General features: G+C 39.0%; 2 protein-coding genes across 2 annotated transcripts in view; one reads left to right on the plus strand and one right to left on the minus strand.

Annotated features, from left to right (window-relative positions):
* Window positions 1–20,599, minus strand: part of LOC137223027 (uncharacterized) — a 38,185-nt gene extending 17,586 nt beyond the window's left edge. Inside the window, exons 1-3 of the mRNA XM_067734637.1 lie at window positions 20,528–20,599; window positions 19,988–20,441; window positions 17,030–17,097 (exon numbers count right to left, since the gene is read on the minus strand). Of these exons, the coding sequence (XP_067590738.1) occupies window positions 17,030–17,097; window positions 19,988–20,441; window positions 20,528–20,599 (594 nt within the window). The remainder of the gene's footprint in view (window positions 1–17,029; window positions 17,098–19,987; window positions 20,442–20,527) is intronic.
* The window catches only part of MOB1B (MOB kinase activator 1B), a 59,792-nt gene continuing 54,468 nt past the window's right edge, over window positions 20,415–25,738 (plus strand). The window contains exon 1 of the mRNA XM_067736210.1: window positions 20,415–20,611. Within this exon, the coding sequence (XP_067592311.1) occupies window positions 20,598–20,611 (14 nt within the window). The 5' untranslated portion in view covers window positions 20,415–20,597. The remainder of the gene's footprint in view (window positions 20,612–25,738) is intronic.

Here is a 25,738-nt window from a genome sequence, read left to right on the forward strand (position 1 = left end):
GCCTGTGCTCCGCAACGGGAGAGGCCACAGCAGTGAGAGGCCCGCGTACCGCAAAAAAAAAAAAGAAAGAAAGAAAGAAATCCAGTTTTGTTTTGCTTGTACTTTGTTATTTACATTCAAGAAAGTATATTAGAGGGTGGGGGAATGAGTGAAATAGGTGAGGGAGATTTAGAGGTACAAACTTCTAGTTAAAAAGTAAATAGGTCATAGCATAGGGAATATAGTCAATAATATTGTAATAACTTTGTATGGTGACAGATGATAACTGGACTGATTGGGGCGATCATTTTGCAATGTACAAAAATATCGAATCACTATGTTGTACACCTGAAACTAATATAATAATGTCAGTCAATTATACTTCAATTTTAAAAAATAAAGTATATTGGGTAATTTTTAAATCTAGCAACTATAAACTACATATTTTGTTCAAAGCAACTATAATAGTTCATGTTTGCTGAGCTAGATCATGACAGTAAGCTGCTTTCAGTGGAAGTAAACCAATTCTAGGAGACAATATTGATTCAGATAATTAGGGCAATAATTATGAAGGAATCTTTGATTAATTTCCTTTAGTGACTAAATATTTGAAATAGCTGTTGTGCCCTTGAAATGAAATATAAATTCTTATCCTCCTAGCAGGCTGGATGCATTATGAGACACAGTGGGTGGTATGTGTGTAGACATCTAAAGAGGGTGTAAAGCCACAGCTAGACAAGCAGCTTACCCATTATTTCATTATAAGCTGAGTATAGAGCAAAATGTCACTCTAAAAATGGGCTACAATAGTGTTTTCCAAGATTCAAACCTACGTCTTTTCTTTCAAATTAATCTCATACAAAACATAATAAATACTATGAAGTAGATAAATAAGGCATTTACCTTGTGGTCCTGTCCCCGTGTCTGGGGCTGGGGATGGAGGCAGAGTTCTCACCCAATTAGTTCCTCCCCCAGCAGCTTCTGCTGACCGCTACAAGCATGTTTCTGAAAATCTGTGTCCTAAATCCCACCTATCAGAACCAAACCTACTAATCAACACTACTGCTTTACCCCCTGGCCAAAGGTCAAGAAGATACTTGGGGCTAATGAATAATAAAAATTTGCTGAAATTTTTCCCACTCCACTTCCATTGACAATGGAGAAATTCTGATTCACTTGAAACAGTAGTGTTTAAGTATGAACCAGATATCCGTAGACAAAAGATGAAGAATCCAGCCATTTATCCATAAGAGCATAAAGTAAATGCTTCTTTTCATAGCAAAATGAATTAAAAATTGGTATCAGCCTGATGGTATGAAGAAATGGCCTAGATTAACAACAGAGACAACTAAATTATAGTTTGTGAATCTAAAAGGGGGGGTTATAAAATAGTAGTAAAGTTTATCTTATATTAGTAAAATCTATAATTACAGCTTGTTTTTAAATTACAAATATGACTGGTAATCATCTGCTTAAAAATCTCCCACAGTTCTCCACTGCTCATCAGGTCAAGCTAAGATCATTACCCAGGCTACAATATTGGTCTTGGTCTGGTTCCAACCGGATCTGAACAGCCTCAATTCCTACTGATCTGTTCTAGTTGCACAGGAATTTAAAATGCTTTCTGAACAGAATCTTGTCATAATGTTCTTTTTTTTTGTATTATAAAAAGAATACATGATCTATCAGAAAATGCTGAAAAGAAAAAAAATAAAATAATTTCCATAATCTCACCACAGTTAACAAAGTGGTGTTTCACTTTGAAAATGGAGGAATAAAGCCACAAGTCAAGGAATGCAGGAAGCCTCTAGAAGCTAGAAAACACAGGGAAGTGGATTTTCCCCTAGAGGCTCCAGAAGGAACAAAGCCCTGATAAGTTGATTTTAGCCCAGTAAGATACCACTTTGGATTTCTGACCTCCAGATTGTAAAATAATAAATTTGTGTTCTTTCAAGCTGCTAAGCTTGTGGCAATTTGTTACAGCAGCAATAGGAAATTAATATAGTACCTAATGAAATTTAAGACACAGCAGAAAAGCATAATATATGCCTATTTTAAAATGTATCTCGGCACTAAAATTCAATGATTATATTTGGCCCCATATTTTCTGAGGGAGTATATTTGGGAAGTTTCATATTGTTATAAAAATTTTACAGGTAGTATTTTATGATGACCTTGGGTTATAAATTAAAAATAAAAGTTGTTTATACAATGAGGCCATACACCAAGAGACATAATCTCAATGAAGCTAGGAACCATATTGATTTTGTTCATTACTGTATGTCTTGTACCTTTAGAGTGCTGGGCACATGGTAAATGTGCATGAAATGAACTGAATGAGTGAAATCAGACTCTTAAACATTTTTCTGAAAGAAACTACATGAATACCCATTCATGGGTAACTAACCATTATTGTGCTGTTTAAGTAGTACACATACAAAAGTGGGCTTTTTTCTACTGCCCAGTGATGGAGGCAAATTCGAGCTCTCTGGTCTTTTTTTGTGATACATACATATGCAAATGATATATAAATGCATATATATAAATGATAAAAAGAAAAGAAGCTGTACTAAAGAAAAATATACACTAATGAAAGAATAAACTAACAAAAGGGCAATTTCTAACAAGTGTTCTAGAGCTCAGTAGCTCTTCTGAAACTGTGAGCTCTGCTCCTTTTGTAAAGTATTATCCACTTAACATTTCAGCCATTTAACACTGTTGAGCAGTTTATAGTATAGACACTCCGTGGTGGGTTCACTGAGCCAGCCACTGTCTCTCTCCTTCAGGTGGACGAGCTCAAGGGCTGAAAAAAGATTATGGCTTCCAGATTATTGTCACTCCAACGCCTCATTATTGACTACTTAGAGAAACTTGTGTTCAGGTCAATTGTATGAGTTAACTCAAATAAAGTTATTTGAGAAGGGGCACTTTTCTGGGACTTTTACTAAATAGAATATGATGGAGAATCAAAACGTGAACAACAACAAAATAAAGTTTTTCTCATAAAAGGTGTTACAGAAACCATAGATATTCATTCATTTCCTCCTCTTAATTTTAGACACAATAGGTTTACTTATCTGTTTTCCAGCACAGATAAGAAATAGTGAATTAGCAGCAGCAAGATGGCATTGCAAGAAAATAGCAGAAAAAGAAACTATACGAAGCCATAAGTATGGCCATTAATAACAGCAGGAGGATACAGTAAAATTACCAGAGTAGCATAATGATTTGGGACACTGATTCCATTTCAACAGTTCAAGTTCAGCTTTACCATGTACTGACTGGTGATTTCAGCTTCCCCAACCACACAACTGGATAATATTTTACACGTTTTTCCTTTATTAATTTTATATTATTCTTACCATATATATATGTCATATAATCTTAGGAAAGTTAATCTCTCTGAAACTCATTACCCTAGTTTGCCACACATGATTGTAACAAAAATCAACTAAGAAAATATATGTGTAAGCTATTTTTAAGCTGCCAAATATTAAATAGATTTTTAAAGGAACAAATCATACTCTACCCTTTCATAACCCCAAAGAGCTATAGTGAAATGGACAAAAAAAAAAAAAAAAAAAAAGGGTGATGGTGGTCAAAATAATCTTGAATCATCAAAAATGCATTTAACTAATTTCATTCATATAGTCAGTTAACACTTATTAAGGTGCCTCAACATGCCTTGTGCTGGACCAGGCCCTGGTGGTCTGAGCAAACCTCAGAATTCTCAGTCTGATACAGAATAGTTCAAATACTTTAGACATAATATGATAAATACTGTAATAGACCATAGAAGTAAGAGAGAAAGTACTGAGGGGATGATGCAGAGAAAGTATGGTTGAATTAAGTGGGTATTAAAAGCTCAGAAGGCATTTACCTCTCTGTTGGGAAAAGAAAATATTCTATATGGGTATAGAGGGGTAAAAAGGCATGGCATGTTTGGGAAATTATAGAAAATCCAGGTATGTACCGGGAATGAGGTAGACTAGAGATAAGCCTAAAAATAAAGGAGGGTCCTTGTATGACTTGCTAATGGGTTTGACTGATATCTGGAATTAGGGTTTTTGATCGCAAGAAATAGGAAAAAAATCACATATTATTACTTAGTTTTCGGGATTCACAACATCAGCAAGAGGCTGAAGATAAGATCTGGAAAACAGAAAAAAACCAAGATGCTCCTTTGGGTCAAAAAACACAAAGTACAGGGACTTCCCTGGTGGTCCAGTGGTTAAGAATCCACCTTCTAACACAGGGGACGCGGGTTCGATCCCTGGTCAGGGAACTAAGATCCCACATGCCGCGGGGCAACTAAACCCACACCTCACAACTACTGAGCTCATAGTCCTCAACCAGAGAGCCGGCATGCCTCAATGAAGATCCCACATGCCGCAGCTACGACCCGACGCAGCCAAATAAATAAAAACAAAAACAAACAAGCAAAAAACCACAAAGTACAATGGCTGTTTTTAATTAAAATGGAACACCTCCACCTGTGTGGGATGCTTCTGCAGATTCCCATGATAGAGCTAAGTGTCCCTGGCTTCAGTGTAACCACCTCCAGAGTCAATGCCCTGGGCAGGAAGATCCCATTTCTGCCCTCTTCAGTTTCCATAGAAAATGATGGAGCACTGAGTCCTACTGAAACCATACACAGTAGCAGATTCTCCCAAAATAGGAAAAGGGAGTTGGATAATAGACAGCAAAAACAAAAACAAAAACAAATCCACAAAAACAATTCTGGCAAGCAGCAATAACATCCAAAAAACCAATACCGAATTTTAAGTAGGCATTGACAAGATCAGACTCATATGTTTAACAGCATATGGCTATGAAATGACTTAAATGATGCAAAAGAGGATACGTTGAAAAATAATTCTTCCTAATTCTGATCCCAGGTTGATATTTTCCCTTCTCAACAACACTTTTACTGTTTTCTTGAGTAATCAAGAACATAGATATTTCTATGTATTTTATATTTTAGTTGCTAGATGGATGGGATGTTGTCTTTTTTATATTAATTTATACATTAATTTTATACTCAGCCACCCTAATGAATTATTTTATTGCTTATAATAGTTTTTCAGTTGATTCTCTTTGGCTGATCAATTTGCTTGGTGGTAGGCAGAATAATAACCCCCTTTTCCTAATCCCTGGAATCTATGACTATCAACAAAGACTCTCTCCTTGATCAAACTTTAGTCAGGCTCTTCTGAGCCATCTTTTCAAGTAGGTCTTGAACTTTGGGCCGACATGTTTGTCTGCATTGCCCAGTTTTAGGAAGAATCCTGCTAAATCAGTTTAGCCAGAATCCCCACTCTTGAGAACTAATCACCCTCTATGTCTGATTCCTTATCCTCTACCATATCCTTTTTTCTCTTACTAATATATCTGAAAGATAATTTAAGATCAGTTTATATAGATCTGCCTCATTTACTTACCAGCTGTAAAATATTCTGTTTATGTATTTTTCCCTCTATTTAAAAAAATTGTGTTGTGATCTTTTTCTTATTGAATTATAAGAGCTATTTATAAAGCGAAGAAATAAGCACTACTTCTGTAATATGTTGTAAATATTTCTCCCAAATTATCTATTTTAAAATTTTGTTATTAATATTTTTCATTATTGGCAATTTTTTTCATTTATCAGATTTATCAATATCTCCTGTGAATATCTATGTGGCTTTGGATTCTGGAGTTATGTCAAGCTTGGAAAGGCTTTCTCCCTGATGAAATTATAAAAAAATTCTTCAATGTTTTTTCTAGTATTTTTATGGATTCAATTTTTATGTTTAAATCTTTGATCCATTCACAATTTAATTTGGTAAGAAATTAAAGTAGGGATCCAAGATTTTTCAGATGGTTCTCCAGTTGTCTCATCATCATTTACTGAATAATCTATTTTTCTTGTTTTCTTCCTATTCCCTTTCATTGATCTAGATTTCTTTTCAAGCTTTTAAACATTGTAACTTTATAATGTTTTAATATCTGGTAGCCTGATCACCTCCTCACTACCCTTATTTTTTAAAATTTTCCTGGCTAAACTTGCCCATTTCAGTTTTTCTGAAAATTCTTTTTTTTGAAGCCCCCATCCTATGGGTATATCTGTTGAGTAGAGAATTGTATTACATTTATAGTCTAATTACAGAGTACTGATGTTTTTACACATTCTATTTACTTAAGTCAATTTCTTGATTTGTGCAAGAACATATTGTGTAGTGTGAAATGGCATTCATTTAGGTTTTGAAAGACATTATTAAGCATGGAGACCAAGCACATCCTCCCCACAAGCTGGCCAGTGGCCTTTGATGTGGCCTGGGTAAAGGGTTTAGTCCAAAAATAGATGAGGTATTGGCTAAGTCAATCATCATCCCCATCCTGGAAATTTGAATTACAAATGCAGAAATAATTTGCCAGTTGGGAGCAGGACAGAAGAAAGTAGAAACATTTATTATAGCTGAGCCATATCAATGCAGAGCATAATAAGGTCCACAAATTCTGCTGCTGAGTAGTCCAGAGCTGTCTTGAGTCTAGAATCAATCACCAGGTCTCCTTGAGATCTGTTTGGCTTTATTAAAGCACCAGTTTTGAGGTTTCTTTGGCATTCATGCACCATTGTTTTTCTATGAGTGTTTGTACAATAAACCCCACTATGAATCATCTAGTTCAGTAGATCGATTATTCTTTTAAAGAAAGACCCTTCCAAGAGAAGATATCTTACAATTACATATCAGTTTACAAATCAGTTTACAGTGCTTTCACTTATATTATCTTATTTAATCTATCAACAACCCAGGAAACTAATGAACTTCAGAGATAGAGTTTTTCAGGCATCTAATCATTAAAGGCCAATAACTTATAAGGCTGAACAACCTGAGGCTGAACTTTCATTAAAGGCACTGGATAACTTCCAGAGACAAATTTCTTTTAACGTCCTCTGAAAATGGTTGCCTGTGAATGTGAGGTCCCAAACTGCTGTAGTCAATTCATCACCAAGCAGAGGATGAAGCTAGCACACAGAGAAGGGCAGACTACAGGGAACCATAGAAAATCAGAGCTGGAGCCACTGAATTAACATTACTCTGAAACCTCCCAATCTCTGAACTTCATTTCTGTGAACCAATAAATTTCCTCATTGTTTCAACCATTTAAGAGTACAGTTTTCTGCTGTCTGTAACTGAAAACACACTGATATGGCATCAATTACATTTTTACATGAATTCAAAAAGCAGGGAATAGAGCACTGGGGGAAGAGAAGAGTACTCGATTGGGGAGGGGGTGTATAAGAAGTCTGGATGAAGGATGTTGCCTAGTCAGTTCAGGAGAATGTGTGTAGAGGGAGGTGTTGGGTGGCACACTAGAAGGCAGGAGAAGAGAAGGAGGTCAAAGAAGAATAAAGATGTTCCTATTCCCATTTTCTTAATTGTTTTGTGTTCGTTATTGTAGGTCTTTTCGTTCTCTTGTGTTTCTTCCCTAGAGAAGTTCCTTTAGCATTTATAAGCAGCTCATGCAGCTCAATAACAAAAAAACAAACAACCCAATCCAAAAATGGGAAGAAGACCTAAATAGACATTTCTCCAAAGAAGATATACGGACTGCCAACAAACACATGAAAGAATGCTCAACATTATTAATCATTAGAGAAATGCAAATCAAAACTACAATGAGATATCATCTCACACCAGTCAGAATGGCCATCATCAAAAAATCTAGAAACAATAAATGCTGGAGAGGGTGGGGAGAAAAGGGAACCCTCTTGCACTGTTGGTGGGAATGTAAATTGATACAGCCACTATAGAGAACAGTATGAAGGTTCCTTTAAAAACTACAAATAGAACTACCATATGACCCAGCAATCCCACTACTGGGCATATACCCTGAGAAAACCATAATTCAAAAAGAGTCATGTACCAAAATGTTCATTGCAGCTCTATTTACAATAGCCCGGAGATGGAAACAACCTAAGTGTCCATCATCGGATGAATGGATAGAGAAGATGTGGCACATATATACAATGGAATATTACTCAGCCATAAAAAGAAACGAAATTGAGCTATTTGTAATGAGGTGGATAGATCTAGAGTCTGTCATACAGAGTGAAGTAAGTCAGAAAGAGAAAGACAAATACCGTATGCTAACACATATACATGGAATTTAAGAAAAAAAAAAGTCATGAAGAACCTAGGAGTAAGACAGGAATAAAGACACTGACCTACTAGAGAATGGACTTGAGGATATGGGGAGGGGGAAGGGTGAGCTGTGACAAAGCGAGAGAGAGGCATGGACATATATACACTACCAAACGTAAGGTAGATAGCTAGTGGGAAGCAGCCGCATAGCACAGGGAGATCAGCTCGGTGCTTTGTGACAACCTAGAGGGGTGGGATAGGGAGGGTGGGGGGGAGAGAGACGCAAGAGGGAAGAGATATGGGAACATATGTATATATATAACTGATTCATTTTGTTGTAAAGCAGAAACTAACACACCATTGTAAAGCAATTATACTCTAATAAAGATGTAAAAATAAATAAAGATGAATTTCATGTACTTACTAGTCTAGCCCCTTCTAAGTTGTTTGAATACTTCTAGCTTTGATAGGAAACTTAGAACGTTGTCATAAACCTGCAAATAAAAATAGTAATTTCTGATTTTTAGAATTAAACTTCAAATAGTACTGTCTTAGAGCAGTGTTTCCCAAACTTCAATTTTTCCTGTTACGTGTTTAGATGTTTGTCATATCTAAATATTGCTTTTGCCTAACATTTTCCCCTAAATCAGTCGTTCTCAACCAGGGATGACTTTGCACCCAGGAGAACATTTGGCAATGTCTGGAGACATTTTTGTTTGTTATAACTGGGTGCTAGTGGCACCTAGTGGATAGGGGGCAGGGGTACTGCCAAACATCCTACAATACATAGGGCAGCCTCCCACAGCAAAGAATTACCTGGCCCACAATGTCAGCAGTACCAAAGATCAGAAATCCTGATGTAAATCAGCTCATTTTCTTTTAAACTTCATCGTAACTAACATTTATTGAGCAATAGTATATATTTTTTTACTGAAGTATAGTTGATTTACAATGTTGCGTTAGTTTCAGGTGTATACCAAACTGATTCAGTTATTCATAAATATATCTATTTTTTCAGATTCTTTTCCCTTATAGGTTATTACAAAATATTGAGTATAGTTCCCTGTGCTAAACAGTAGGATATTTTAAATATTGTTCTAAGTGCCTGATGTACAATATTTCATTGAATCTACACATCAACCTTATATAGTAGATAACACCATAAAACTTATTTTACAAGTGAGGAAACTGAGGGTTAACTAACTTGTCCAAGGTCAAACAGCTAGAAAGTAGCTGAATCTGGATGGTTGGATGCTAGAGGTCCTGAGCTTAACTAACAGGCCCAATTTTATATCATTAGTATAAATGAAAGCTAGTATTTAAAAAATTTTATTTATTTATTTTTGGCTGCATTGGGTCTTCGTTGCTGCACGCGGGCTTTCTCTAGTTGCGGTGAATGGGGGCTACTCTTTGTTGCGGTGCGTCGGCTTCTCATTGTGGTGGCTTCTCTTGTCGCAGAGCATGGGCTGTAGGCACGCGGGCTTCAGTAGCTGTGGCACACGGGGTCAGTAGTTGTGGCGCACAGGCTTAGTTGCTCTGCAGCATGTGGGATCTTCCCGGACCAGGGCTCGAACCCGTGTCCCCTGCATTGGCAGGTGGATTCTTAACCACTGAGCCACCAGGGAAGCCCGAAAACCGGTATTATGTGTCTCATGTAGCAGAAGAACATGTAAATAAATTCAATTAGAGCAAAATACTATTAGGCTCTAGCTAGATATTGCTGCCTGCTGAAGTCTCTGGGTCTAAAGCCTGGGGCTCTTTTATAAAAAGGGAGGCTAAGTGTTAGAGAGGTGTTAAAGACATACTAGCATCAAACCAAGACTTTCTTTTTGATATAATCAGAAGAAATGGAAATGAATTTAAAGGTGACAACTTCCCTATTATGTAATTCAATATTATATAATGCTGTGTTTGTGTACTACCTAAAATCCCAACTCTTTAAATATACAAAGCTCTAAGATGTTTTGATTCCCCATGAAATAGATAGACCTAGGTTCAAATTCTGGATCTACTACTTATTACTGGTATTACATATATTAGATATGATTTAATATCCTCATCCAGAGAACTGAGACAATAACATCTGCCTCATAAGGTTGTAGTGAGAATTAAGTGAGATATAAAGAGCTTTGCAAGATACTGGCAGAAAATTATACAACAGAAAATAAATATTAGTTCCTCTCATTTCCCGAAGATTCTGTGGTTCCTTTCCAGCACTGGCTTAGATTCTCATATGCTTCCATGATTATACAAGCTCTCTAAGAGCCATGGCAGGACAGGCAGCCACAGTTGGCTCCAGAGTACCACAGGGAACAAAGAGCTGCTTTATCCAGAATAACCACTGAGGCCTCCTGGGAGGAACTGGCCTTTTGAGCCACGCTGTGTAGCCAACACCTTCCTCCCTGCCCCCAGCTCCTGTGAAGGTTGTTGATGATCTGGGGAAGAGTTATGGAATTTGCAAGCATGACAGCCCTGAGACAGTGACTCTGATAGATGACACAGGTCCCTGGAGGTTACCAGAGGGAGGAAAGAACAAGGAGAGAAAAAGGCTTTGTTCCCGGGAACACAGTAGTGGATCCATCCTAATTTCTAAACACACACACACCTGCTCCAATTTTAGGCCTGCCATTTGGCCACACAGCCATTGAGTTTATGGCTAAAGGCTGTATTTTAAATATTCACAGCACCTCCTACTGGACTGGATTTGTGATTCTGTGATATCAGCTGAAGTGGAGTTCAAATGAGCATTGGAACTATTGTCTGCTTTTGTTTTCAGAATTTTGACTCTAAAATTTCTTCCCTACTTGATTCCTGATACCTTTATTCTTCTAAAATTTTCCTTTAATAAGGCTTGAGATTTCATGCTATAATCAGGGATAATTAAAATGCAAATACAACTAGAGAGGTAATACTGACAAATTCAGAATATCTCCTCCTCACTAGAATGTAAACATCCTGGGGGTAGGGACTTAGTTTTGTACCCTACTATATCTCCAATGTTTACATAAGTAACTAGCATATAGTTAGTGCTTAATAAATATTTGTCGAATGAATAAGGGTTCATACTAAGGTGTAAATGGTTGTAGCAGTCAACAATTCCTTTGCCTATACATGTATTTTTTTCATGACTCTGGGATTTACACGTGCTACATCATCTTTCTGCAATACCATTGTCTGCCCCTTACTCCTCCATCACCCGTTCCTTACCTGGAGAAAGTCTACTAACCCTTTAAGACTTGCTTTTTGGGTAAAACTCTCTTGGACCCTATCTTCCTCCTCAAATTAACACTTTCACTAGCTGGGCTCCTGTAGTCCTTTGCATATAATCCTGTTATAAGAGGGATGGTTTCGTGCTGCAATTATTTGTTTATAAGTCAGTCTCTGCCACTAGAAATGAGCTCCCTGAGTGTGGTAACGTTGCACCTTGCTTTTGTATCTTCACCCTTAGCATGGGTAACTGGTTTATGGTAGATCTTCAAAAAATGTTACTGACTCACTGATTCTTATAAGTGGTCCTTTATCCTGCAGGGCTCCAGGAAGATCTCACTCCTTATCCCTTAAGGAGTACATTACAAGATTACTTCCTTTAAAAGCTCTATTTTGGATAGGAAATCTGCCTGCCCACTATGGTTTTATTTTACTAAATCTCTTTGTCCTATACTCAAATGGAATGATTGGTGTGGAAACACAGAGTACAGCCTATATAAATAAGGGATCTGGATATACTTGGTCAAATTTCAAGGTGGGACTGATTATCTTGGTCGTCTTCTCTGTAGTTGCTTCCTGGCTGCCCTGATGCCATATAGACCTTAAGGACAGTCATATTCTGGGAGGGTTGGAATATTTCTCCTGAGGAAAAACAAATGGTTTGACTATCTGGGACCAGATTCCTATTGGTGCAGGACAGGGGAATTATATCGTGTAAAGCAGTAGCTCATGTCTCCAGCTATAAGAGGATTGTGGTCTGCTCAGGTTGCTGTGGTTGTGACTATGACAACTATGGAAAACACGAGACAGATGCCAAGAAGAGGGTGTGGGAGCAGCCACGGGCAAGAGAGAACAAATGGCCAAGGCTAGGGGCCACTTAGGGTCCCTGAAGTCCAGTGGTTGTCTAGGCAGGGATTCAAGATCTGACTTCCACATTTCATTATTTATATTGATGCAAACCTTGAACCGCTCATAAGGTGATCTCTTTCATTCATCCATTCTGCTTTAAGTTACTCTGAGGAAGGGAATGGAGATGGGGGAGGCAGCATAAGCACCTAGGGCACAACCCAAAGGGTTGCAGCGCTTGAGAACAGGCGCAATTTAATTAAGCCAACTGTGAATTTCTGTGGGTGAAAGTAACAGCTGCTGATCCTTAGGATATTTTTAAGTTGCAGCCAGTTGGGATACTCTCTATGTCTATATATGGTCCTTCATGCTAAAGGACCTCATGGAGATGGGTGGGCTAAAAACTTAGACTCCTTGAAACTGCATCATCATCTCTTGGTCTTTGACAGCACGTCAGCAGCCTGCTCTCTGGGAAACTTCAGCAAGGTTAAAAGTTAAGCCTCTCAACTGACGTACTCAGTAGGGACTCCTCCATCCCCCACCCTCCTCCCCCCAACATTGTTGCTAGGTTTTTTTGAGATTAAAGGAGAGACTTATTTGCTTAGTCCCCACATACTTTCAAGCTGCTTAGTTACCACATCTTGTGCACAACATGCACTCCAGGCAAACAAACTTTTAAGAGCACGGTAGATTGAAGCAGCAAGCAGGCCCAGCAGACTGAGCGCCCTGAGTCCATGTGCTATATGAAGCAAACCTAAACACTGCTGGTGGAGTTAATTTTAGGCTTTCTGACCTTGGCAATGTACCATCAACTGGGGAAAAGCAGCTCTGAATAGGTTCAAAAGGAGCCTTCCTCCTTCTCCCCATACAGCTGACTGGAAAAGTGGCTACATGGTTTAAGTTTAATGGGAAAAACAATTAATTAATTATAAACCAGGGTAAATTTGACAGATCAAGAAATTCAACATTTATTGAGCAAGTCGAAGGCCCATGTAAGAAATCTTCTAGGATGTTTGTCCTATGACTAAGATCTTCAACATTATACTCAAAGTAGCATTTTCAGAAAAGTTCTAAAAGACTGGCTTCTCACAAACAAAAATAAATTTCTATATCACAGTGTTTTTATTTTTATTTTTGGCTGCTTTGGGTCTTTGTTGCTGCACGCAGGCTTTCTCCAGTCTTTGTTGAGGTGCAAGTGCTTCTCATTGTGGTGGCTTCTCCTGTTGCGGAGCATAGGCTCTAGGCACGCGGGCTTCAGTAGTTGTGGCATGTGGGCTCAGCAGTTGTGACTCGCGGGCTCTAGAGCTCAGACTCAGTAGTTGTGGTGCACAGGCTTAGTTGCTCCGAGACATGTGGGATCTTTGCGGACCAGGACTCGAACCCGTGTCCCCTGCGTTGGCAGGCGGATTCTTAACCACTGCGCCACCAGGGAAGTCCATATCATGGTGCTTTAAGACACCAAAATGGTTTGGCAATGATGAGTGGGGAGATAGAAGTTTTATTAAATTATGCTGTTTATATATATATATATATATATATATATATATATACATATATCAATAATTTAAGTGCAAGGAGTAAATACATACTATTTACTTCTGAATGCATAGGATCCAATTCTCTGACCACCAAAATAGGTGAGGTTCCTGTAATACACTCACATACAACATGGACCTTTCCTTCCTGACACACAATTTCTAATTTTGCTTTTCTTTGTTTGCCTGTATTTCTCAATGATCCATAGGATTCGTAATGACAGTGACTATATCCTCGCTTTTTTGCTCACAGAGGCCCATAATAGACAATAAATACTTGTTGAGTTGATAAATGAATGATTTTCACCTCATCATTCCCTTAAATCTAGCATCCTATTGCACAAAATTCACCTTCAAAGGAATGAACATCTTGAAAGTGAGGGTACTGTTTTCAGTTTGGGATCAATGGAAGATCCTTCTTCCACTGTAACACATTATAATGTGTTTTGATGCTCTATGTTTTTTGGTGATAAATGAACGCATTGAGAGACACCAACCTTTACAAACAACCTTTAATACTTCCATTCTTTTCTATTACATTAAAATAATATGTCCTCGAAATAAAGATGCAGATGTAGAGAATGGACTTGAGGACACGGGGAGGGGGAAGGGTAAGTGGGGACAAAGTGAGAGAGTAGCATTGACATATATACACAACTAAATGTAAAACAGATAGCTAGTGGGAAGCAGCTGCATCGCATGGGGAGATCAGCTCGGTGCTTTGTGACCACCTAGACGGGTGGGAGGGAGACGCAAGAGGGAGGGAATATGGGGATATGTATATATATATATATATATATATGTATATGTATATCTATATACATATAGCTGATTCACTTTGTTATACAGCAGAAACTAACACAACATTGTAAAGCAATTATACTCCAATACCGATGTTAAAAAAATATGTCCTTGAGAAGCATTTATAACCATTAATTGGCTTGTCTTTAATGAAGATATAGAATTAAAATCTAAAGTCCATTGATAAGGATCAGGTTGAATTGTTAGCTATGTTAAATGGGATCGTGTAGCATGCCAAAATTCCTTTAGAATATATTCATTCTAATTTAGGTCATCCTGGGAAGCAGGGGAAAGAAATGGACTTTACTGAATTCAGATTGTACTTAACGAGCTATGTGATCTTGAGCAAGTTACATACAAAACCTCTCAGCATTAGTTTCCTTATCTATAAAAGAGGGAAAATAACACCTAATATCAACCTCATGGGGAAGTGTAAGAAATAAATAAAACAGAGATAAAATATACAAAAAGCTTAGCAGAGTGATTGGCCCATCGGGAATAATCAAAAAATGGTAGTTATAAAAGCAAAAATAATATGTAATAAACTAATTAGATGGAATAATTACCACATCAATCTAGATATTATGTAACCCAAACACTCCTGCACAACGGAATGCATTTTATCAGGTTACTAAAGATTTGTTGCCCGGTATACTTTATCTCATGTTTGTTGTTCAGGTATCTATTCTTTCAGAGTCAGATCACATTACTGAATCAGAAGAGAACAGCTACTCAAGAAATACTGAGGCTCAGATTTAGCTACAGGGTTTGAATTCTGCATTTCTTCTCTCTGGCATTAGGAATATTTGCTTTTAGTTTTACAGGTAAAAGAACATTTATATATATATATGTAGAAAAAGCTAGCTAATGTGAAGGCAAGGAAAGAACTCCTTAGTCCGAAAACTCATCTTCTATACTAAACATTTAAAACCCCATTAATAGTAACACTTTTTCTAGGCCTTTTCAAAATGAGACCTGCTATTTGTTTGTTTTCTTTTTATTATGGAAAATTTCAAAACTAAACAGAAGTAGTCAGCACAGTATAATGATCCTCATGTACTCATCACCTGGTTTTGACAATTACTAACTCACTTCATCTATACTCCTACTTCCTTTCCCCCTCACACACTATTCTGAAGCAAATCCCAGGCATATTATTTCATCTGCAATTATTTCAGTACATATTTCTAAAAAATAAGGACTCAAAAAACACAGCCACAACATCATCACTACAAATAATAATTAGTCCTTAGTAACATCAAATATCCAATGTTTAAATTTTTTAGTTGTCTATAAATGACATAAACATATGCTATTGTTCTTTTTCAGACTGCTTATTTGAATCGAGATGCAAATGACTGTACACGTTACAGCTGGATGATATGTCTCTTATCTTTCAACCTCTATGTCTCTCCTTCAGCTCTATTTATTTCTTGCAATTCATTTGTTGAAGAAATTAGGTCCTGCATATTTTCCCCACTGTTTGGATTTGCTGCTTGCAACCCTGTTGAGTCATTTAACATGTTCTTTACCATATTCTTCTGTGCCCTACATTTCCTGTAATTTGCTAAATCTGATATAGAGGCTTGATCAGATTCAGGTTCTATTTTGTTGGCAAGACTTCTTCACAGGTGACGATATAGTCTTCCATCAGGACACACATAAAGTGTGGTTGTCTCTCTTGTGATACTAGCAGCCATTGGTGATCAATGTCTAGATCCATTAATCCATTAGGGGGTTGCAAAAATAGTGATATTCTAATAATAATTCAATCATTCCTATTTCTTTCATTTTTATTTTTTTTTTGGCTGTGTTGGGTCTTCGTTGCTGTGTACAGGCTTTCTCTAGTTGCCGTGAGCGGGGGCTACGTGAGCGGGGGCTACTCTTTGTTGCGGTGCATGGGCTTCTCATTGCAGTGGCTTTTGCTGTGGAGCATAGGCTCTAGGCGCGCGGGCTTCAGTAATTGCAGCACGCAAGCTCAGTAGTTGCGGCTCACGGGCTCTAGAGTGCAGGCTCAGTAGCTGTGGCGCAGGGGCTTAGTTGCTCCGCGGCATGTGGGATCTTCCCAGACCAGGGATCGAACCTGTGTCCCCTGCATTGGCTGGTGGATTCTTAACCACTGCGTCACCGGAGAAGTCCCTCTATTTCATTATTTTTAACTGAAATACTTCTATAAGGAGAAATTTCCCCTGATCTACTACTTGGAAATTTGGCTTTACCTGCTGTTGTTTTCTTGGAGAAGGGTAACATATTAATTAACACATTGGCAGTGACTAACTTATCCTATAAAAAGATGCGATGAATCATTTTCTTTATGATTGTAGAAACCCTCACCTTGAAGGAAAAGGAGAATATAACTGCAACTGAAGGAGAGGAAGTAAATGGTGATCAAAAACCTGAGATATCTGGGAAGAGAAGAAAGAAACACAGACGCTTAAAGGTAACACTTTGCTAAGTCTGTTCTTATCTGGCATATAAATTCCTATTTGGAAGCCCACCTTAAGGCTTTGAATACTATCAATATTTACTTACTGAGGTGTCCTGCATTCTTATCTCCTGTTCAGATCTCTCCCCAGACTTTGCACAGCTGTCAACTCTACCTGAAAAAAAAAAAAAAAACTCTACCTGACATGGCAACTTTGATGTCTAAAAGACATTTCAGAGTTAACATATCTAACATGGAACTTTTAGTTTCACCTCAAAATTGTGACTCAGATCTTCCCTATTTTACTAAACGGCAGCACCATCCACCAGTTACTAAAGCCAAAATGACAGGAGTAGTCTTTGCCTCCTTCTTTTCTCCAATCCCTATAATCAATGAATCACCAAGTGCTGTTCATTTTGAGATTATTAACTTCTTCTTTCTATTATTAATGACACCACCCTAAACCAAGTCACAGCTGTTGAGAAACAATTGTGCTATTACAATAAGTCTTCCGGCATCCCTGCTGACATGTTGGCCTCCTCCGGAACATTCTCCACAAGAAGGGAGAGTGATCTTTCTAAAATGTTAATCAAGGATCATGAGCTGATAATTGTTGAAGCTGTGTGATGGATTCATTATACTAATTTCTTCCCCTCTTTATGTGTTTGAAATTTTCCAAATTAAAAAAATAAAATGTTATTCTGATTATTTATCTTAACTTCTTACTATTTTACTTCTCGGCTGACTCCTCTATGTTCTTAAAATAAAACCAGATGGCTGTGAGCCCCAGCCAGCCCTCAGTCTACATGTCCAGCTTTATCTGATGCCACTCTTCTTGCTCAGGCTGCCCAGGCCATAACCTGTCAGTTCTGAGAACCCTTTAAGCTCTTTCTTATCTTAGAGCATTTGTACTTTTTATCCCCTCTACCAGAAAATGATCATTCCCTAGCTCTTTGCAAGGCTGGCTCCTTCTTCTTCCTTCAGGTCTCTGCAAAACTTCACCTCTTTAGAGAGGCCTTTCTTAACCACTCAATCTAAATTAGATCTTCCTTCACCACTACTCTCTGTCACATTATTCAATTTATTTTATACCTTACCACAATTTATAATTATCTTGTTTGTTTATATTTATATAAATATACTTACTTGTTTATTATGATAAGAAATTAACTTGAATGAATATTTAAAGGTATGTGAAGGCATATACCCACTCACATTCTGTTCTATTGTATTCATGTTATAATTCCACTTCTTTGAGAAACTGGTGGATAGAATATAATTTTTTTTTTTTTTTTTTTTTGTTGCGGTACGTGGGCCTCTCACTGTTGTGGCCTTTCCCGTTGCGGAGCACAGGCTCCGGACGCCCAGGCTCAGCGGCCATGGCTCACGGGCCCAGCTGCTCCACGGCATGTAGGATCTTCCCGGACCGGGGCACGAACCCAATGCCCCCTGCATCGGCAGGCGGACTCTCAACCACTGCGCCACCAGGGAAGCCCCATAGAATATAAATTTTAATAATCTTGCTTCATAAAATAAGATTTTGATTAGGAGAGTAACTTCTTGAAATTGAAATTTTAGGAAGAGAGTGATATGAAATTTGGATTGGTGAAGAAGAACATGGAATTAGAAATCTCTATTTGAATATAGTCTCTCTTTGATTATAAACTGCCCAATATTTTTAAGTGCTGAATAATTTTAAGTGACAGTCATTGTTTGATTTAAATGTCTAACCTCTGAAATTATATTTTGTATTATTAACATGATACCTCTCTCATTTTTATGACCAATACATTTATGTTTTATCAGCTGTTAATTTCAGGCAATTCTCCTACTGGTATGATAAAGAACTCAGTAGTTTTGCAGATTCTGTCCTCTCCCAATCATCGCCCTGACTCAAGAGTCATAGGATTCATTTAAATTTAGTTAGACCAAAAGCAAGGCTACATAAGCCAGCCTACCAAACCAGGGAGCAGATGGAAATTGTCTGCCAGTAATCTAAAGGATGTCCCTGGCATGACAGAATTTTAGAACTGGAAGATATCTTAGAGATCATGTAATAATCCAAAGCGCTCATTTTAAAGGGGGTGAAACTGTTGTTCTAACAGGTTTACAGACTTACTCTTCCCAAAATAAAAGATAATATCCTAATCTGGTCATTCAAGTCATTGTCAGAAGACCCTTATGGAATTGTATATTAAATCTTTATCATATCAAAATCTGGAACACAGGGCTTTTATGTCATAAGTCCATGATTTTCAGTATAGTAAGATAACGCCTCCTTCTCCCTTCTTTCCAGCACCTTTGGAGGCTTAAGTCTTTTCAAATTATTCCAGTGACCTCTGCTGTTCCTGAGATAGTATCAACACTTCAATATTTTCTTGTTTTAAAAAATGGTTTGATTTACTAACATGCCAAACTAATAGTACATAAACTCAACAGAACACATTTCATATTGGCACCTCCTTCAAGTCTATTAGCCCAAGGTGGGTTACTAGCTGCACAGAATTTAAATTTTGTTAAGATTCTTTGAAAAAGTTACTTGCAGATTTGACGGGCGTTGTGAGTAAAGAAGATGGACATCTCTTCGTAAAATAAATCGGTACCCAAATCGATAATGCTGTGGTGGGCTGGTGGCAACGCTGATTAAGCATTTATGGGGCTCAAGTCCATTATAGCCACTGAGCACTCTGATGCACAAAACATTTTAGAAGCTAGAAAGAATTCAGTACCCCCTTGTAGAAGGACTTGCATTTCACATAGTTAAGGGCCCAGGGAAAGGCTTTATAATCTATTTGCTCCATATAACTTGGATATGTCACCACAGCAGTTTTCCCAGCTGCTGCTGACAGCCTCACTTGCCTGTTCAGACAGTGATGGACCCTAACCATCTCCTTGTTTAGGGTTTTAAAACATGCCCATAAGACGACAGGGGCCTTGAAAGCCCATTTAGATCCTTTCCTCTCTTCTGGCGGAACCACACCCAAACCATTCCAACCAGATGAAACTCACTCCCGGTTTTACATACGTAGGAGAGAGACTCCATAACATTTCATCTGGGCACTCACAGTGGGCAGAACTCTGGTGGCAATTCCATCCCTCACTGCAGGACTCTGTCATCCCAGAGTTGCAGCCAATTTCCTTCCTGGCCGCTGAAACCCAGCTAAGCAGCTCGGAGGACTCTGCCACGACCCCCAACCGGGTGGACTGGCCTCGACTAAACGGGTGGCCCCAGCACACATACGGGGCGTGGCCCGGGGCTGCAAAGGTGTCCAGAAAGTAGGGGACCCGGGGTCGCAACGGGAGGGGCAGGGTGGGCGCGCGCCGCTCTCGCGAGAGCTCACGGGGTAGGGGCAGCGAGGGGATGGAGACGAAGTGCCGGGGGAGCAGCGCTGCGGTCGCGGTTCTTGTTCTCTGTGGAGGAGGCGAGTGGCCCTTTCTCCGCCCCTTTTTGCTTCTCCTCCCACTGAGTGATTCAAGCCTTGCGCTTCCCACTTCCGCACCCTCTGCCAGCCATTGGAACTAGCAAAGCCGAACAAGTTGCGGCCGCCGAGCAGCCGGCGTTCCCCGCCTCCTCATCCTCTCCTCCTTCTCCTTCTTCTCCTTGCCTGGCCGCCGACGTCGCCGCCACCCCGAGGCCTCGCGACCGCCGAGCCCGCAGCCCACGCCACGGCCGACATGAGCTTCTTGTTGTGAGTAGCCAGGCCCAGCGCGCACCGGCTTTGTTCAGGAGACCTGGGCCGCGGGTCCCCCACCCTTCTCCCAGCTTTGCCCCTAGCTGCTTGACCCGGGCGTTCCCACCCACCAGGTCTCGGGGAACCTGCCCCGAATGCTCGCGTTGCCTGACCGCCGCCGCCTCCCCGGCCCGCTTCGAGCAGGCGGGGAATCCTCCGGCCCCCAAGGAGGCTCTCTTTCTCCCCGGACCCCAAGTCCCGACACACCCCGATGCCCGCACCCGCATTTCTCCATCACCCCAACCTTTCCTCTCGCTCTTCTCTTGCGTTTGTTTGTTTGCGCGCTCTATATAGATACCTCCCACTCTTCCTCAAGACCCGTATCCGACGCGTGCCCGGTCGTCTGCCTCCGTCTCCCCTGTTCATTGCTTTTATTTCTGGATCCCAAGCACAGAAGATAGAGCTTCTACTTTCTTCTGTCACCCTAGGATCCTTTTCATCCCCCGCTTAGGTTTTAGGAGTGGGAAGTTGGGGTGACAAGTCTTGTGGATTTAACACAACGCGGCTGCTTGCGCGTCAGGATCCTCTGGTGACAACCTGGGGTCTTGGGGACTGGAGCGCCTTGCTTTCCCGAGGCGCCCCTCCTCCCAGCGTGCTCCCCTGAAGAGTATGGGCTCTATCTTTTTAGACAACCACCATATAGGGTCTGGGTAGTGTGCCCTGGGTTGATTAGGGAGTTGTTTTGCAAATCATTTGTAAATGCCAACTCAACGTCACATTTAGTGCTCGTCATTATTTCCCTTATCGTTTATTGCAGACGAGTTGAGGGGGATGGGCAGAAAGATGGGGTGGCCGGATGGGAGTATGGTGGCAGCAGACAAGCCTCAGGTCCTCCGAAAACAGGACCTTACACCCTGGGAAATTACTCTTTTGAAGGCTTCGCTGTGATTCACCTCTGTTTAATCTGTGGTTAGAAAGCTAATAAAAACTCGGAGATTGAAACCCACCCCATATGCTCCTTTACCGTTGTGGAGAAAATTAGCATTTAAAGATTTTCTTCTTTCCCCACCTCCCATAATTGTTCGTCATCACATTGGCACCTGAATCCTGAGAATTTAATTAACCCTTATTTTCACAAGCTTATATCTAGAATGTTAATCCTTTTTAGGGTGTTTAAGCAAAACTGAGCCATCACAGAGGCTAACCGGCAGGTGGACTTGCTAATATTTCTAATATGCACAGGGGTTGCCTGGCTTGTGTCAACCTGCCTAACACATTTGAGTTTATGAAACCTCTTTCTTAGGCTCATCCTAGAAGTTGATTCTGAGTTTGTCAGATAGGTAGTACTAGATGAGAGGACTGAGTGATTTCATAAACGTCTTTGCTTCCTATTTTAGTTTGAATCAAGATAGCCAAGCATCTCCACTTGAAACTTCTCATCTTGAGTATTTTTTGCATTGCTGTTTTTTGATTTTTTCAAGAATTTAAAAGCTGTCTTTGAAATAGCAATGTAGGTATGTCCTTGACTGCTTCTGATGGGCCTGTGTCTCTTGGAACTCATAGCTAAAATTGTTTGAAGCAGGGAAGAACCATATTTGGCTGAAACTAGGGGATAGAGAAGGTTTGGGTGGTATTTTCTGAATATAAATACAATAGTATCCTGCTTTTCCATGGCTCAGTAATAATTACAGAAATGTAATGGATAAGTTCATTATCCTGAAGCGTATTAGCTGCATAAGAAGAATCTTGCCATAACTAATGTAGATAGCACATTAGAGGGTTTGTACTATTTGGAACACAAATTTTCAGTCAGGTCACACGTAGCAGTTAATAAATTCTCAAGATATTTTGCCCGTGTGCTGCTTGACAGTCCAAAAAAGTTAATCTAATATTTTTGGTTTTGATTTTTGTCCACTGATAGTTTAAAATCTGAAGTGAACACCTCGTAAGTAGAAATAATTATTACCAGAAGTGAAAGAACAAAGTTTTGGTTATCTGTTATTTGGTATAATTTCCTGAATCTTATTTCTGTACCAACAGATAAGCAGAGAAAATAAGAGTTGCAGTTTAGGAGTTAAATAAAAATATTTCTCTCCAGTTCTTGGAAGCTTATTTGTAAAGCGGCTATAAGTGGATGAAACTGCAAAAATAAGGGCAATGTGAGATAGGGTTATGAAGTTGATGACTCATAACTCTTGAGGGCTTTAAGATAGAAGAAAAGAATTATTGATTTAAAAAACATCATTCAGGGCTTCCCTGGTGGCGCAGTGGTTGAGAGTCCGCCTGCCGATGCAGGGGACACAGGTTCGTGCCCCGGTCCGGGAAGATCCCACATGCCGTGGAGCAGCTGGGCCCGTGAGCCATGGCCGCTGAGCCTGCGTGTCTGGAGCCTGTGCTCCGCAACGGGAGAGGCCACAACAGTGAGAGCCCCGTGTACTGCAAAAAACAAAACAAAACAAAAACAAAATAAAAAACATCATTCATTGTGCAGGCACTGGTGTAGGCACTGGTTCAGAATAAATTTGCACTGCTTTGATTCTAACTGGGACAAACCTTTGGTTGTGCTGCATATTGGCCTGTGTGTGTCTTCAGATTAAGCTAAACTCCCAGATAGTGCATACAAAAACTTCACAGGAACCTAATTTAACTTTATAGACTCAAATCTTTAAACACATCCATAGTACCTTCTGTGTGCTAGGCATTGTGCAAGATGTGAGACTCTAGAAATGGTAGACAGTGTATAAACAGTCACCTGTAATAGACGCAATACAAGCATAGGGGTCCAAAGAATACAGAGTGTTCTATTTGAGCAGGGGGAAGATTTCATGGAAGAAGTGATGGATAGTTAATGGAAGGTATAACAAGAGTTCTCTAAAAGGGTAAGGGGAAATGGGAGATTTCAGTTAGAGGAAACATCATGGGGGCATGAAATTGCCTGTGAATTCTCCATTTTCAGGTTTGTTCAAGAGGCTGTAGAATTTGGGAGCTAGATGGGGTCTATCAGTAACACAGCTTACTCCTCTCTTTTTTGCTAAAGTGGCAAAATCACCAACCTCACGTTACTGGCCTAATTATTGGCCTGGGTAGAATTGGAACACAGGTGTCTTGACTTAGGGTTTTTCCTCTCCTGACATTTTATGCATATAAAATTGAGGGAGATTTAGGATCCGAGTGAGTTCTTAACAGTCATTCAAAAAATATATAGAGTGTTCTCTATGTTTCTAGCATTTTTAGATTGCAAGTCTCTTCTGACATGGAATTCCACAGAAACATTTGACTAGGAAAAAACCAAGGTGTAATTTCCTAATGTAAGACTGCTTGGTTGGAACAGAGTTAGAACAAATATAGTTAACTTTAAAACAGAAGTTTGTAGGAAGGTGGTTTAGGAATGAGAATGAATATAAACCAGGTCTGTTTCTGTACAGGAAGAAACAAAGAGGTTGGGAAAGGAAGGAAATATTTATTGAACATTATGCTAGACAGCTGCCATTTGTGTTTTCAGAAGAATAGCAATTTGGGAAAGGGGACACAGGGTTTTAGCTGTGTTTATATGTGTGTCTCTCTGTCTCCTTCTTCTACTTCTCTCTTCTCTCTTACCTCCTTCTTTCCTCCAAACACCTCCCCCCACCCCGCCCCCCATACCAGCATCTTTGTTTTCAGGCAGATGATTCAACTGATTTTAGTGCTTCAATATCCTCACCTGTAAAATAAATTAATAATAAAAATAGCCTGCTAAGTGCTTACCATGTGCCAGACACCAAATGCTTTAGATAAGTAACTCAATTTAATAACTAGCAGGAACCCCATTTTTACAGATGAAGAAACTGGCAAAGAGATGTTAAATAATTTGTTCAAATTATGTATCTAGTCAGTGGGGTCGCTGGGATTTGAATCCTGGCAGTCTAGATCCAGAGAACCTACCTCATATTACCTTATATCTAATTGATAAAATTATATAAAAAGGTGGTATTCATATAGGCCTTGTTTTTAAGAGAAGTCTTTCATGACCAGGTATTAATATCTCATACTGTGAGGACTGCTTTCTAAGGGTCATCAGGAATATAATGGTGGAAGAGAAAATAGAAACCTTTAAATTTAAATAATACTTTAAGATTATTTTTGACTTTTATTTTTAGTGTAAGAATAATACTAGTTGATTCACTTTGTTATACAACGGCAACTAACAACAATGTAAAGCAATTATACTCCAATAAAGATGTTTAAAAAAAAAGAAAGAATAATACACATGTTGGAGTAATCACAAAATACTTTTAAGAAAAGGAAGAAAATAAAAATCTCTCATAATCACACCTTCAGAGATAACTATTGTATTTTGTGATATCACTTCCTAATCTTTTCTGTCACGTTTTTGTTTGTACATATGTAAAAATACACAAATGGATCCCTACTGTCCATAGACCAGGTTTTTCACTTGTGAATTTTTTATGTCAGTATACTTCTACAGCATCACTTTGAGTGGCTGTTGACCAAGTATTATCTTTGCAGTTTTGTTATCTGACCAACCAATTTAATAAGTTATGCTTTTTCGGGGGTGGGGGGGAGGGAGTTGAAGTAAGTATGGTCATCTTTTCAGAATTATAGTTTTGGGAATTGCAAATATCAATACTTGGCTGTCCTTAGTTTACTCTTACCATCTGATACAGGATTGCTTTTGTTTTACATTACAGAGTGCAAAATAATTACTATGTGATTACTTTTACCATTAACGACTTTTTTTCCTTGATGTACTTGAAGAGTTTTTGTATCTTTGGAGTTTCTGATATATGAAAGCACATGTAGTACTTGTCTTCAAATGCATATTTGACTAGGAGGTATTGAAGCAGAATACTTGTGTTACTTCTTGAAAAATACAAGAAAAATGGTACCTATTAGGAATGTTAAGTCTATAGAGAAGTTTTAAACTCTCCTTTCTTCCAACATTCCATTTTTTAAAAGATTGAGATATAATTGATGTATAACATTAGTTTCAGGGGCATAACTTCCATTTTTGTTTTGTATCAATTAACTAACTTAAGGCCATCTTTTATAGCATGCTTAATTAAAGTGTAGCTGTGAAACCTGTTCATTTGCAGAAGTGATTTTTAAGTTTTATTTTGAAACATTTTCAAATTTTTAGAAAAGCTG

The sequence above is a fragment of the Pseudorca crassidens genome, chromosome 4 (assembly GCF_039906515.1).
Source record: "Pseudorca crassidens isolate mPseCra1 chromosome 4, mPseCra1.hap1, whole genome shotgun sequence".
In the NCBI taxonomy this organism is placed as follows: Eukaryota; Metazoa; Chordata; class Mammalia; order Artiodactyla; family Delphinidae; genus Pseudorca; species Pseudorca crassidens.